The sequence below is a fragment of the Neopelma chrysocephalum genome, unplaced genomic scaffold, assembly GCF_003984885.1.
Source record: "Neopelma chrysocephalum unplaced genomic scaffold, ASM398488v2 Primary Assembly neopelma1_43, whole genome shotgun sequence".
NCBI lineage: Eukaryota > Metazoa > Chordata > Aves > Passeriformes > Pipridae > Neopelma > Neopelma chrysocephalum.
This window is the reverse complement of record NW_020897702.1, coordinates 22,235,129-22,249,253: the sequence shown is the minus strand read 5'-3', so window position 1 is coordinate 22,249,253 and position 14,125 is coordinate 22,235,129. Positions and strand designations below refer to the sequence as shown.

At 44.4% G+C, this 14,125-nt stretch overlaps 1 protein-coding gene across 6 annotated transcripts in view; it reads right to left on the bottom strand.

The window, feature by feature from the left end:
- Positions 1-4,213: 4,213 nt before the first annotated feature.
- The window catches only part of PAK1 (p21 (RAC1) activated kinase 1), a 75,959-nt gene continuing 66,047 nt past the window's right edge, over positions 4,214-14,125 (bottom strand). For all 6 annotated transcript variants that reach the window (XM_027677597.1, XM_027677593.1, XM_027677596.1 and 3 more), the window contains exons 13-15: positions 12,659-12,855; positions 11,001-11,138; positions 4,214-9,501 (exon numbers count right to left, since the gene is read on the bottom strand). In XM_027677597.1, coding sequence (XP_027533398.1) covers positions 9,415-9,501; positions 11,001-11,138; positions 12,659-12,855 — 422 coding nt within the window. In that variant the 3' untranslated portion in view covers positions 4,214-9,414. The remainder of the gene's footprint in view (positions 9,502-11,000; positions 11,139-12,658; positions 12,856-14,125) is intronic.

Below are 14,125 nucleotides of genomic sequence, written 5' to 3'. Positions count from 1 at the left end.
GGTAAATCAGATGCAAGGACCAGTGAGGAAGAAGAGGGTGTGATACAACATCCCTTGGCCAAATGTTTCTGTGTCCAAGAAACATAATGTGGCAAACATGGCTGGAGGACCGCAACAGATCTCAGGAGTAAAACACGTCAGAGTTTTGTTTCATGAGCACACAGGCAGCTGCTCTGTGCTTCCCCCTCCTGCCTCATCCCCCTCTTTCGTGGGTGAATCTCGAGGCCCATGTTAGCCACTTCCCTGATGGTTCTCTTCACCAGAGTGGTGAGAACACCTGCTGCTCCTCAGTGGAGATGTTGCAGCAGAGTCCCCCACTGTCCCAGGGTTATAAACCACCCTTGAGGGAACTGAGCAGCCTGTGAGTCCCTGAGCCCCAATGAGTTTTGTGGGGACACAGAGCCAGTGTCCCATTTAGGACAATCAACGATGTTTCCCACCACTCAGGCTCTTAAAACTCTCCTGTGTTCCGTGTCTCCCAGCCTGGGCCATGCTGCTTGTACTGTGGCTTTGTCACCATGGAGCCTCTTGAGTGACACTTGTCATCATTAGGATGAGCCCAGAGACCTCAGGGGGTGCTTCTTACCCTTCACATGGGTGGGTAGCACAGGCAAGCAGAGCTAGGCTTGTCAGTGGGAGCAACTATCAATGAGACCTCCCTTTCCCAGCACACCAATGCCAGTGGTGACATTGCCAAAGCTCTTGCACATGCCTGGGAGAACCCAGCCCACCCTGCCCGGTACAAGGATGGTGCCGGCTGTGGGGACGCCACCATCTCTCTCTGCCCCAGTGTTACCACTGATCTCTTGCCGGTCCTTCCTGGGCTGGGACCTACCTGATGGACTCTTCATGGTGGCAAAAGAAATGGGACAACTTATGTGTCAATCCCTGGGCTGGGCTATTCCCTGGAGTGCTTCAGAGTGACTACAAAACACAAAGACTTTGAGTGAGAGGTGGGGTTAAAGCCTGATGTGGTTAGGAAGTGTGAAGAGTAGAAGAAAGTAGTGGACTCACCATTCATGCAGCCATGAGGTTGGGGAATGAGAGGGATTGGGGCTGGGGGGAGCAGTTTGCCTCCCTGTTCACTGTCCTCTTGTGCCAGACAAGATTCCCTCCCCTCCTCCCTTTGTGCATATCGGTTCTCCACTGGTGAGAAAAGAGAGGGCTGTTACCTGCCTGCTGCCCTCCAGGGCATGATCCAGGCACTACTGAGCCTTGGACATCATTACAGCTGCACATGTGGCCAGAAGGACCCTGACCTTGACTACCAGAAGATCTGTTAGCCCCAGATTTGTGCAGGTTAGTGGTTTTAGGGCACAAGGTGTGGGGTGAGGGACAAGTCCTGTTCACTTCACTCCAACTGCATTCAGAGGGGACAAGCCTCTGCTCAGCAGTACCTCACAGCCTCTCTCAACCCTACCAGCCATTGTGGCACAGTGGTGATGTGCCCCTTCTCCTTTGCCACGCTTAACTGGTATGTCAGCGCAGCCCTGGCCCACCAGAAAGTTCCACCAGACCTGAGGAAGCATGAGGGTGTTGGCAGACACCCTCCCTGTTGATGTTCACAGAAGACCCAGCACTAGGGACCTGTGCTGGGATGGGAGCAGAGGGCCTGTCCTTGATGGTTCACACGTAACTCATGGCCTTGGCAGGGGACACATTTGCCTTACAAGGCTGCTGAAACCTGTAAGTGTAAATAATAACATCAAAATGCAAGAGGAGCAAAGCTGGAGTTGGGGTGATCACAAGGGAACAGGCATACCAGCACACCAGATTCCGTGTCAGGACAATCTCCTTATCCATGCTGATGTGCCCCGGCTGCCTCCAGCGTTCATCCTCCAAAAGAAACATAAGAAGTTTCTTTTTGTGTTTCTCATGGAAAATGAGATACATAAAAGGAAAGGAATCTTCAGTGCCGGGAGGGGGCAGCACAGCCCTGGGAATGGGGAAGGATCAGGCAAGCCCAGGCAAGCTCCCTGCTCACCGTGTTCAAGCTACAGAGAGATCCTCCTCAAAATGAGCTTCAGAACCAAAACTTGAATGTCTTCCGGGTGCTGCTGAAAATGAGGGACCCAGGCAAAGCATCCTCTGTGTGAGGAGCTGCAGTTTTCCCTGCAGCATGTAATAAAGAGCACCTCTTCTCTGTCGTACCTACAAGTGTATTGCTTCTCCTACTGCTAATTCCCCCCCTTCATTCCCAAATAGACTAATATCCTGCAGTTACAAACAGAATAACTGCTCCCACTAAGATTTAGCTGCCAGTTTGCTGTGTCTGGCTCAGACCTGAAGCTGTGTGTTCCCCAAAGCTTTTTCCTGTCTTTCCTCCCCTGCTCCCCCCTGTAGATCAGCTGGTCTAACACAGGGCCTCATCACCTCATGTACATCTTCAGACTTATTTATCTGACTCCAAAATTAAAAACTATTCATCCATCCAATAAGCCTTCACTAATTATTTATTTTTAAGATTATGAATTCACCTACAAGAAAAGTTGTCTTAACTCTGAAGAGCCCTCAGACAAGTTATACTTCACTAAAATCAACACCAACCATTTGTTAAAGCCTTGACATCATTCGTTCTCCAACATCTCCCACCCCCCATCAACTGCTGGGCAGCTCAGTCAAGTTCATCTCAAGGGAAGAAGCCTCCAGGACAGAAAATTCTCCCCAGAAATCATGGAAAATGGTAGCTATTTAGAAACAGACTGTGCCCTCTCCATGGGGCAGGAGGTAGAGCCACCAGACACCAATGCAGTAGTATTTTTAGGGGCACTTTGGGGGGTACATTACTAGGAGCAAAGTTTGCCTTGTACTCTGCTTTGTGAAGCTTTGGAGGAAGAGGGGTTATTCAACCTGGAGAAGAGAAGACTCCGTGGAGACCTTAGAACACCTTCCAGTACCTAAAGGAGCTACAAGAGAGCTGGAGAGGGAAATTGGACAAGGGCATGGAGTGACAGGACAAGGGGGCATGGCTTCAAATTGACAGAAAGCAGGTTTAGACTGGATAGTAGGCAGAAGGCACGGGCATAGATTGCCCAGAGAAGCTGTGGATGGCCCATCCCTGCAAGTGTTCAAGGCAGGTTGGATGAGGCTTTGAGCAACCTGGTCTAGTGGAAGGTATCCTTGCCTGTGGCAGGGAGTTGGAACTAGATGATGTCTAGGACCAACTAGATTGGTCCTTCCAATCCAAACCATTCCATGTTTCTATGAAGGGGAGGTGGTGACAGCCCAGTTAGATTTCCTTCATCTAATGGGACAAGGACATCCAACATGGGATGCTACTACATGGCAGAGAGTCACCCAAAATCCCAGACAGTTTGGCTTCAATATTCATCTTGCTCAAGAAATGGGGCCCCTCATCTTTGCAAAAACCAGCCAGATGGGTCTCTCTGCTGGCTTTCCTGAAAAAAGAGCTGTTGGAAAGCAGTTTTCAGCTCCAGAATCTGTTCTGGGCAGAGGGGATTTTAATGAAGTAACATGAATTATCTTATTCTAGTTGGTTGAGTTCCCTGTTCAAGGTGTTCCTTTTTCTCCCAGTGCCTTCTCTAAAACCTGGCTCAGCACCCAGCTTGGCAGGGCTTCTTGCTGCTCCTCACCCTGACATTCCTTAGATGACCTCAGAAAGTCTTCTCAGCACTGGGTTGGGTCTCTCGGGCTTCAGAGTAAAACATCCAGATCAGATGTTTTACAAGCAGATGAAGTGCAGAAGGGGGGGGTATGGTGGTGCAGATGACCTCCCCAAATCATGATGTTCCTGCTCCCTGTGACAACAAGGCACTTATGTAAACTAGTCTGTAGGATGATAAACTCCTGCTCTTGTCATTAATCTCATCCCACCAACCCTGAAAGAAAGTGATGCTGTGGTTATAGGTACCTATTCCAGACTCTCCCCTGATTTCCTCCTCCACACTGGGAGCCCCAGACCAAGTTGTACCTCAGAAAAAAACAAGCATCCAAGATTCCTCCTCTTCAAGCTGTGGTCTAGATCCTGCTCCCAGTCTGCTTTCCAGAGCATTAACTGTGTCCAAACAAGTAAAAATAATTGGTGAAAATCACACTTGCTGCAATAGCTTTTAGTGTAGTCACTTTGCTCAATTAAGTAAGATCTGAATAATCTAAAATAGGTCAGAGAAACACAACTCCTCCTTCAAGCATCCCCACTCATTTCTAATATCACTGCAAGGGGCATTGAAACAGCAAGTCAAGGAGAACCGAGTAATTAATTAAGGTTTTATTTAAGGTTTCAATTTTATTTTTAAAGTGGCTGAGCTGACCTGGCACATTAAACAAACCCAGCAGTACAGGAGAGTTACGCCAAGACAGCATGAAGAGAAATACATTATCCAGCAGATTTTAAAACTGCAACAGCCTCTTATTTCCAGATGGGACACAACACAAAGACATCTACCAACAACAGAAAGCTGCAGTTAGAGCAAAAAGCCTTCTTTGCAAACACAAGACCAAAGCTGGGCAGCTGCTGACATGATCCCAAAGCAGTGCTGATCTCAAAAAGACACTGCACTGATGCTGCAAGGCAGAAGGGAACAAGACGCTTGTCGTCCACAGAAGCCTGAATTAAATTCATTTCTGCCATTTCACATACCCATGAAATCTGGCCTCTCTCTTCAGTTCCTTGGCACATCAAGGCCATCTCCTCCATTCTACCTCCCACTTTTCCTTTTCAGCTGAATTTTGTCGGGCTGTGACTCAGAGCCATGTTGCTACTCCTGTCTCCACTTCCAGTATCTTTTCCTTTCCTAGGCTCCTTTCTGCTCTCCTCCTTCAGAGATGCTGCTGCCTTGAGATGCAGCAGGCTGCTGTGGCACTCCTTGAATTTCCTCAGCAATTGTGTAACTGAAGTTTTAAACCTTGCTTCATCCTACCCCTTGGGCCAACTCTATCTTCTTCCCACTGCTCCCTGCAGGTTCCATTTTGGCAGCAAGTTTCTGTCCAGCTCTCATCTGTATTGCAGTTCTGTTATTGTTGACCATTCCCTGTCAAAGTTGGCAGCTGCTTCCCCAAGATCCCATCTTTGCCACTGTGAGTTGTCATTAGCAACAAACTATGAGATCCTAGAGCATTCATTATGCATACACTTCATCCAGTTGGGCTTTCAACCCCAAAATACATCTACAGGCTCTCTCAGTTAAAATAAGAAGCCACTAAAAAGTTTCATTTTTTGGTGGGAAGATGAATGGAGAATGGCTTCACCTTTAACAATTTTAACATTGAAGATGTTGCCATTCACCATACAAATGAACTATGCAAGCTCTTTATTAGGAATGGGGTTTAAACAAATATTATTCTTAGAATCTGGTCTGGACCAATTTTGCTGTCAGCCAAGGAGTGCAAGTTCTAAGGAAGCAAGTACCTACTAGAGACCATTGCAATCCATTCTTGTACAGTACCCTGCTGCCAATGTGCCCTACTTACACCAACCTGCCACATTTTGAGAGACAGATGGATTAGGATACTAACAGAGATCTCAGCTAAGAAGAGACAGGCTTTTACACACCTCACATTCCTAACCAGGCAACATTCTCAGGACTTTTTCAAAACCAACCCCTAAAAAGAGGCATCAAGTTGGCAACAAAACACTGCAGCAGTTGCTTTGCAAAATAGTGGCTTTTGTGGCGATGGTGTTTACCCCCCAAGCTTCTTCTCGAGCCCTAACCAGATACTTTAGGTCAAGTAAGTGTCTCCATGGAAACCTTTCTCAAGGAGCCTCCGTGCTGGAGAAATCCCTGCACCCCTTTTGTTTAGAAGGGGAAGGCAGTGTGGTAGGAGCATAATGCCTGTCTAGTGAAGAACCTGTAATGACTCATCAGTCAGAATTATGTCCTTTGAAAACACATCCATTCAATGAAGACATTTTAGGGATGGCTAAAGGTGTGCTATTGCTGCTCCAACTAGCTAGTTCTGCTGTCCTCTCCATCCCTGCCCTCCGTCACTCTCAGCCCCATTGAATCATACAATATCCTGAGTTGAAAGGGACCCACAAGGATCATTGAGTCCAGCTCCTGACCCCGCACAGAACATCTCCAAGAATCACACCATGTGCCTGAGAGTGTTGTCCAAATAAACTGCCTTCTTCCCACGTGGTCTCCATACCCCCCTCACACACAAACTCTTGGCCCCAAGCGAACTCCAAATCAATTGTTGGTTTAAAAAAAAAAACAAAACCCTACAGCTGAAGTAATAAAAATCAATGCCCATTTTTGAAATATAGGAAAAGTCTTATTAAAGCTAACAATTGCTACTTAAATAAGACAATCACTGTATTTAGGAAAAGAAGATGAGTTTCAGCCTTTCCCTTCACCAAGCCCTTTGTAAACTCCAGAATGTGAAATCATTTCTGGTATAGGATTGCTTGAGATTCCTCAAAAAGGAAACCAGTTTTCCAAAAGGACACTCAGACAACTGAATATTTAATGCTCTAATAGAGAAGAGAGACTTCAATATTAGCAGGCAAATAAATAATTAAGGGTTGTGATTAAAAATGGTTTCAACTCAGGTGAATCAGTTAATAAAGAAAGGGGGAAAAAAACCCAGCAAAGGCACCAAAGAAGTTTTGCAGTTGGAGTTGCTTTCAAATAACAGCAGAGACAAGATATTCTCAGAAAAATAAGCCCCAGAGGTTAATTTTTAGGTCAGAGTTGCTATTTAAGAGCCCTCTGTAGAAAGGAACATGACATAGGGGACTCTGAAAGCTAACGCAGGTACTGGTGCCAAGCGACTCACAGGTAAAGGGAGAGGGAAGGAAAGGATGCATCTCAGAACAAATAGAAAAAATAATCCCATTCTCCTAAGATTAAGGTAGCTAGAAAATTTTTTTAAGATTTTCTGAGAACAAAACATGATGTGTCTGGTAACTGGAAACTAGGTCCAGGCACACTGCAGCAATCGCCTCCTCTTCCCACCTACCCACCCATCATGAGTGAGGAAAAAACAGCCTGGGACAAGATGACACACATGCATGGCTATCACACTCTTGCAGCTTCCCAGTGGAGAAAGAAAGGCTTTAGGCAACCCCTCTCTCAAGCAGCTAACAGAAACCAGGCAGGACCGATTCAACATGGAAGTCAACAAGACAGAAGCACATCACCAGTGTAAGAAGCATAAACAATCATTCACGTGGCTCCCTTTCCATTGTGCAATAGAGAATCCACAGGATTGTTAAAACACACACAAATAACCTCCTCTACCTTCTTCAGGGAAATTTAGCAGAAATCTCACTGCAAAAATATAAGCTCCAGTGTGTGCTTGCAGATGGGGCACATAGGCATTAAGTTCTCAATTCAATGGGATGCAGAGGATGGAGTAGAGAAGGGAATTAAAGAGAAATCAGAGAAATTAAACACATTGTGGATCAAATTTAACCAAATGCTGTCAGAAAAAAAGTCATTTGCCAAATTTGTAGGAGCAGTCCTATGAGATTTTATAGCAAGAGATATCTAGCCACTTATTCTTTTCTTCCCACATATGCCATCTTGAGTCTTCCAGAGGAAATATAAGCAAAGGTCCTTACCAAAGGGAATTATTTAAGGGTAATAGCATTCCTTCTGCAATCTTCACCTAAGCTCCAATCAGTCAAGCTCTTCCATACATCATATCCTTCTCCAGGTTGGCAGTTCTAGTGTTTTGTCAAAAGAATTCATCCTTGGATACAAGCTTTGTGAGAGGAAACTTACTATTACAGGGAGATGAAATACATATACACAAAAGGGAGAGAGGCTGCAGATTGGGGCAAGACTTCACACTTCAGCCTCATGTCAAACAGGAATCACTCTGCAGCACAAAGCAGAAGGCCCCTCAGAAGCAAAAGAGCTCACAAACTATCTACACCCAGGAAAGATGGTGTAAGAGCTGTCATGTACTGTGGAGCCAATAGGAAAAATATATTTAATTAAACTCCAGGTGCAGGGAGGAAAGGGCTGAGCCAGCAGCAGGTCTCAGCAAGAAGAAGGAATGAATTTTTGTGCAACACAAGTGCTTTGGAAAGAGATGAGAGGTTACTCCAGAATAGTTTAAACTCACCCCATGCATGACCAAAGCAGCACATAGAAAGCAGGTTCCCCAGTTATAATACACATTTTTTTAATCCCTTTTTTCTATGTGTAAAGTTACTCCCTTGGGAGCCACTTGCTATTCCAAAAGACTACAGGAGATGGGGTAAGAAACAAGGTTCTATTACTTCATCCAAAACATTCAAGCACCCATTGACTGTACGAGCAACAGCCCCTCCAACAGATTTGCCTGGTGACAGGGAATTCTCCAGTTCTCCCCCAGCCCCAAGTTAAGAAACACAGCAGTTGTTTTATTAAAATTCAGTACACAGTTGAACATAAGCCCAGTGTTTACAACCAATCCCTCTTCTAGTAGTTCCAGGTTTCCTGGTATTTTTACAAACTATTAGCAACCAAAGGTATCAGTAGCATAAAGAAACCATTGCTTTAAAAAAATTCATGTCCCTACATCTCCAAGAAGAAAGCAGCATCTATGATGAGTTTGTTTTCCATTGGACTTGCTCTAAGAAACAAGAGTTTTCGACATATTTTTCAGGTCAATCTTGTCTTTAGAACAGTAATTGCTCAGCATTTCGCTTTAGCATACAGGGCAATAAAATACAGCACAATAAAATAACTTTAAAAGAGCTCTCTGTCAATTTTTTTTCCTGTGATTTACCTTCTAAAACAGAAATTTCTGAGATGTGTTTAATTAGTTGAGTTGACATTAAAGAGGAAGTGGGGGGGGGAGCCCAATTCACACAAATCGGCAAAGAGATCATCCATGAATTAAGTTCTCCAATGGCTGCAGAAAGTACACAGAGGCTTTGTCCATGCTCCCTCGAAACATCCAGCAGTGCTGCAAGAGAGATACACCTTCACATCCCTGTTTCCCTCTCAGTTGTTACAGCTGTTCACATTGCTGCTGCCTGCTTCCTTCCCTCCTCAAGTCATCCAAAGCACAGAGCAGCCTTGGTGGTGTAATAGCAGCTTGGCAGAAGCAGGAAAAGTGCAGCCAGCAAAAGATTTAATTTATTAAGATAAACATGGTCTAAGGCTCCACATTATTTTTAAAAATAAACACAATAAGAAATATGAAAACAAACTGGCTTCACTATGTGTAGGTCATGTTCAGACGTTCTCAGAAAGATCTTCTCAACCATACAAAATATTCTTCCCCTCCCATCCCCATCACGAGGATGGAAAGACAGTTCACTACGTAAGATCAGCCATGTCCCTCTTGTGTGCCCTTCCACATTCAGTGAACAATACCTCTGCCACACTTCAGGGCAGTCAAAGTTTTAAGAACACCCCTGTGAAGAAGGAGCAGAAGGGGAGAGGGGCAGGTAATTCAGTCTCTGAAATGAATATCTAAAAGTCTTGACACGATGACTGTGTTGACTTCACCACTTTAATGGTTGTTCTTGGCTGCCTCTTTAGCTGCAATAATCAGAGGAGTGAGACTAGATAGAGGCTTTGCAATTTTCAGGAACTGATGCTAGGAAGAAACAAAAAGAAAAGGGGTTAAATTTTTCAGAACATGCCCCAGAAGTCTTGCAGCTGTTCTAAACATAGACCCATACAAAATCTAAGAACCTACTTCAGTCTCTGAACAGGTGAAACCAGAAGCTCTGTTACCACCACAAAATTTCAGGGCTTGCCTGAAGTGATGAAGAGATTTGCACCCAACACATGCTAAATTATCCAATGTTTGTGCATGTTCAAGTTCAAGCAAAACTCAGCATCACTGAAGGCAACATGCTTCAGAGATGGAAAAAATAAAACAGTAAAAAAACAGAGGTTGCAAGGTAGTTAAAAACAGGCAGAAGTGTTGCAGTCAAAATGTTCTCCTGCTCCAAGGAACAGGACATAACCGATCTCTCACATTTTAGGACTGAAAACTCAATGAGAAAAAGTGATCTTTCAACTATTGCCATTCTGCCAGTCAGTAAAGTTTCATTACAGTCTCAGAAGGCAACAACACACCTAACTCTGAACCCACTAGACAAACTAGTGGACAGGAAGGAAAACAAAAATGGGAACTGTCTCATAGTTGATGTCTGAATGCTCCTGATCACAGATTTATTTTACAAAGAGTTAAATTTGCCATGAGGATGGAAAACGTGACAGAAAGAACACACAAACTACTCCTCTCATCCATGTTGGCAAAAAGCCGGGTAGCTTGGCCCTCAACTTGCACCAGGAGTTCAGACTAAGACACCAGGTTTTCAGTGAAGTATCTGATTATAGGGCGGTGAGGTACTGGAACAGGTTGCCCAGAGAAGCTGTGGCTGTCTCAACTCTGGAATTGTTCAAGGCCAGGTTGGATGGGGCCTTGTGCAACCTAGTCTAGTGGAAGATATCTCTGCACATGGCAGGGGGAGTGGAACTAGAGGATCTTTAAAAGTCCCTTCGAACCCAAATAATTCTATGATTAAGATATCTCACAAGCTGCGTTCCATCACCTCTGTAAGGAGTAGTAATTGGGCAAAATGTGGTAACACCAAACTGCTCCAATTAAAGCAAGCCATGCACATTCCAAAGAGCTTTGTGATCCCTCCACCAGAAAGGAGACAGCCAGAACATCTGATAGCTAGAAGCCTTCCTGCTGTCCAAATCAGAAGCATGACAAGACCATGACAACACATACAGATGTCATGGCCAGCTTTGTGAGGAAACCATGAGAATTCAGGGCTCAGCATTTGGCAGGCCTGGGGCATAGCTATTATTTCAGGTTGGACACAGAACATGCTGTACAGCTGCTGCTAGTAGCCAGTACAGCATAAAAAGGGAGCAGTCTGTTAACATTTTATTATAGAGGTACATTTGGCGGTTGTTGTTTTTGGTTGGTTGTTTTTTCCCTGGCAGGTTACCTTAGCTGTGCTTCTGTCCTCAGCTGATGCAGTATTTAAGATCTCAAACAAGATCTCACCCTAAGCCTGGCCTCACTCAGGGTAACATGATTATATTGGTTCAGTCTTGCTGCCCATCACCTACCTGTAGCAGCTCTTTTGCAGAACCTCTCTTTTCCACGTCCATTTCAAGACAGCGATTTAAGAAGTCTCGGAATATGGGTGACAGCTTTTCTGGATTCTGCAGTTCTGGAGTCCCATTAGTAGCGATGAGATACAGGGCCTAATGTAAAAACAAGCACCAAAGAAACAGGAGGTTAGATTCCATCTCTGTATTACACCCATTTTGCTTCTCTCTCTCCCCAGTTCAATGGGGAGGAAAAAAATCCCACCTTATCAGGGTGACTAATCGATGCCTAAGCTTCAGCAAACAGAATAGCTGCCAGCCCTATTTTTTTGTGGATGGGATCCAATCCTTTATTGTTTTACCCTCTTAATCTGGGTTTAGATCCTGCAGCCCTCTCAAGGGATTACAAGGACAAAAACAACATTCCAGACCCTGTTTACATAGGGAAGTTAACTGGCATGACTCTACCAGCGCTTCTGTAATAGCTATATCCTCATGGGAAGGTAACCTTGACTAAATAGAAGATTTTTTTCTGTCAGTACTTTGCCTCAGTGCACCAAGCCTAAAAAGTCAACCTGATAAAGATGGAGTTGGCTCCTCACAAAAGATGTCCAGCAGACCCTTCAGCAGCTTTTAACATCCTGCGAAAACAAGCAGTTCTGCTACTACTTGGGGATGAAGTATTCACACACACCCTCCTCTGAGAACCAAGGGACTCAGAATTCATCCATTGCAGGGTTTCATGTGAGAAACTTCCTGGATGAATTTTCAAAGGAAACAGAAATCTGCCAGAGACTTGTTAATATGCAGGCCTTTTGAGCACATCACTCAACACATCCCATGGGAGCAGTCTGATAGCCTGGGAATTGGTATAAGTTGAGTTAAATGAGGCAAAGTACTGTTACTTAAACTCAAAACCATTTCATTCCTTACACTCTTCTTTGCTGCTGCTTTTCTCTCCCAAAAATCACTTCCAGTGCAAGAGATGGTGAAAAAAGTTGGACAGAATTTTTCAAGATTCCTTTAACCTGTGTAGCTGAGGGAGAAGTCAAAAACCTGGCTTATACTAAGAGCAGTGATGCCCCTACACACTGACAGCATCCCTCCTTTTGTTAAAAATTAAACAAGGGAAAGATATCAGGATGCTTAAGCCCTGTCTAAAGGCTTAACAATCTTTTAGTAGGAAAAAGCTCCGTTTATTAAATAGAATCATAGAAATATAAAATGGTTTGGGTTGGAAGGGACCTTAAAGATCATCAAGTTCCAACCACCCTTCCACTAGCCCAGGCTGCTTAAAGCCCCATCCAGCCTGACCTAACTCAAGGAGAATTCTTTCACACTCACAGGATACAAGGTTTCAAGACATCACTGCTTTGGTGCCATCCATTACTCTTTCTGCCTCTGTCGGCATCTCCAGAAAGTGGGAAATTATAAGTGTGCATGATCTAACTCATCAGAGCTGACCAAAGGGTCTGTGCAGGAAGAACACACACCACTGCTATCCAGAGCAAACTATGGCTTTAACTATCTCAGTCTTCTCACCATGACATCTAAGCAGACCATAGAATCATAGAATAGTTTGAATTAGATGGGGCTGCAGGTGTTGAAATCACACCGGAGGAGTCACATGAGCAGCAGGCTTAGCGAAGACCTGATGACAAAAGATACTTGCTTACTCTCAGGGGGTTCTCATTGAGGTAGGGGGGCTCTCCTTCAATCATCTCGATGGCCATTATCCCCAGCGACCAGATATCCACTTTGGGCCCATACGCCTTCCGCGTCACCACTTCAGGTGCCATCCAGTACGGGGTCCCCACCATGGTGCTGCGCTTGCTCTGCTCAGGAGTGATTTGAGCACAGAAGCCGAAGTCAGCTGGAAAATTAAAATGGGGTGGAGGGGAAAGAAACAGACAGACAAATCAGCAAATTTCTCCAGAAACAACCCTTACTGAGATATCAGAGCTGCAGTACACTTAACCTTGCTGCGCTGTCTGGGGTGTTGCTGCTGTGGAAGGAGGAGTGGTTTTCTGGCTAACACAGAGCACGGTGTCTAGAGCTAAGTTTCTAAACCTGACTCTCTGAGGACATGAGCATTATAGAGCTGCTGACTTGACTATGTGAAAGATAGGGATCGGTAAATAACCATGTACAGATATGGAGACACTCAACTGTGTTGCAGCATCCTGCAGCTGTAATACACAGTGTCATATATGGTCTAAAGACCATCCCTGGGTATGTGAAAATAGAATTTAATGCACGGTCTGATCTAGATACACTTCCCAACCCATACACTGTATTCTTTGGTGGTATTTTCAGCCCAAGAGATATTAGTTCCCCAGTAGACATATCATCCTTCAAACAGTATTTGCTTTACAGAGCAATGAGCATTTAGAATAAATTTAAAGTACCTAAATTTATATTAATTATTTTCTTTGAATAGAGACAAAGAGGAAGAGCCTTCACACAAAGATTGCTGGGTCCTGTATCTTATTTGTATTTGACTTACCAAAAGAAAAAACTCATTCTGTTCTTGTGAGCCCAGCAGAATCAACACAGCAAGATGCACTGCCCAACGTGACCTCCTATGGCATCACAGGTCTAATTTTAGGCAGAATGATGAAAATTAAACTGATTCCTAGCTGAGTTTTCATCAAGGGTAAATACCAGGAAAGGACATATGGTTCATAAACAGGGCAAATTTCCAGCAGAGCCAATAAGCAGCTCAGATCCAGAAGGTTACAGCATCATATCCACAGGGACTTCTTTAACTTTAAACTACAGCCTGGTACCTGCATACTATGCTCAAAGAAGTTATTCCATAAGAACAGAGCTCTTTGGCCCCCATCAGCTATTCATCGCTAACACTCCATAGACCTGACTGTATCAAAGTGCAGCTTTAGTCTAAAAGCAATTATGTGCAAAAAAAACCCCACCTTCTTACTCAGCATATCTGCACTGTGTGAATTTTGAGTCATATCTGCTGCCACTGCCTACAAAAATAGATTTATTTATGCCTGTTGGATGCTAGCCAACAGAACTGAGAGGAAGAGAAAAGGAGCACAATTCTCTTAAAGCTATAGGTGAAGATGATAATTGACTAGTTTCCAGACTTCTCTCTGCATGGGCAGAGACAAGTACAACAG